Source organism: Trichechus manatus, unplaced genomic scaffold (genome assembly GCF_000243295.1).
Source record: "Trichechus manatus latirostris isolate Lorelei unplaced genomic scaffold, TriManLat1.0 scaffold00031, whole genome shotgun sequence".
Lineage (NCBI taxonomy): Eukaryota > Metazoa > Chordata > Mammalia > Sirenia > Trichechidae > Trichechus > Trichechus manatus.
The window spans coordinates 21261634-21262732 of record NW_004443967.1 but is presented as its reverse complement, the minus strand read 5'-3'; the positions used below and the strand labels follow the sequence as shown (position 1 = coordinate 21262732).

Sequence of the window (1099 nt, the reverse complement as noted above, 5' to 3'; positions counted from 1 at the left end):
GGGCCCCGTGGGACTTGTGTACGCAGCACAGATGGTACAGCCCCCATCAGGGCCCCCACCTCACAGAGCCCTGGACGAGCCTCTCAGGCGTCAGCCAGTGGCCCCGTCTGGCTGGAAGTTGGCCCCCAGAGCTCCCTAAACCTGCAGCAAGCGCCTGAGGTGCTTACCGGGCGGGGGGCTCTTTCTCAAGCCGAGAGTCCAGCCTCTCAGCATGCGCTTTTTAGACCCGCAGGCCTGGGGGGCTCGCTCGGGGGGAGTCTAACATTTTAGCACGGCCCAGTGCGTTGGTGCCAAAAGGGGCTGGGTCATCGGCCCCCTGCACCTCCCACAGATGAGGGAAGTGGGGCCACAGGAGCGGGACCCCTCTGAGTAGCCGGGTTGCACGGCCCCCACACGGAAGCTCCCCGGCCTGGCTCTCCTGTCTACCGGCCCCGAGTCCTCTCAGCCACCATCCTGAAAGCTCTTTCAGCTCGGCTCCACCCTGAACTTAGGCGTTTCTGCCGCTGATGGGTCTGCTCACTCCCCGGAGCCCCCTCTTTGCCGCTATGAGCCATCGATGGGACACGCTGCCACGTGCACTGCTTTTACCTTCTCCTCCAGCTCCTTTATCTGCCTCTTCTGAGCTTCTATTCTTTCTTCCAACTCTTTAATTCTCTGCAATGGTAAAAGCAGGACAGTCCTCAGCAATGACAGCACTTGGGAAACCAAGCGGGAAAGAGACTCTCAGGATTTTCTCGGGGGCATCTGGCCTCTGAGTCACAGAGCAGCAAGCATGCTGGGTGCCGGCCCCAGGGCTCACGAGGCGTCTGACGCTTGTCTCTTTCCAAAGCTTGTCTGCACCCCCGTGTTCGGAGCGTGACAGACACGCTGCCGTCCGAAGGGGGCTGGAGCCTTCAGCCTGTCCTCTCTCATGGACTCAGAACGCCCTGGTTTAAGAGGAGGAGGCTGGCCCAGCTCTGTCTCATCAGAACCCTTCTCTGTCTACTGCTTTGCTCCAGCAGCTGAATGGAGGGCTTCTCTGCAGGCCCCACTTCACGTGGCGGCGTCAGTACTGGCAACCTCAGACCGGACACGATCATGCTGAAAGGAGATGGTGAGA

General features: G+C 60.7%; 1 protein-coding gene across 6 annotated transcripts in view; it reads right to left on the bottom strand.

Moving 5' to 3' along the window:
• JAKMIP3 (Janus kinase and microtubule interacting protein 3) overlaps nt 1-1099 on the bottom strand; it is a 48435-nt gene that overhangs the window by 1447 nt on the left and 45889 nt on the right. For all 6 annotated transcript variants that reach the window (XM_023729903.1, XM_004374939.1, XM_023729905.1 and 3 more), the window contains one exon: nt 589-654. In XM_023729903.1, coding sequence (XP_023585671.1) covers nt 589-654 — 66 coding nt within the window. The remainder of the gene's footprint in view (nt 1-588; nt 655-1099) is intronic.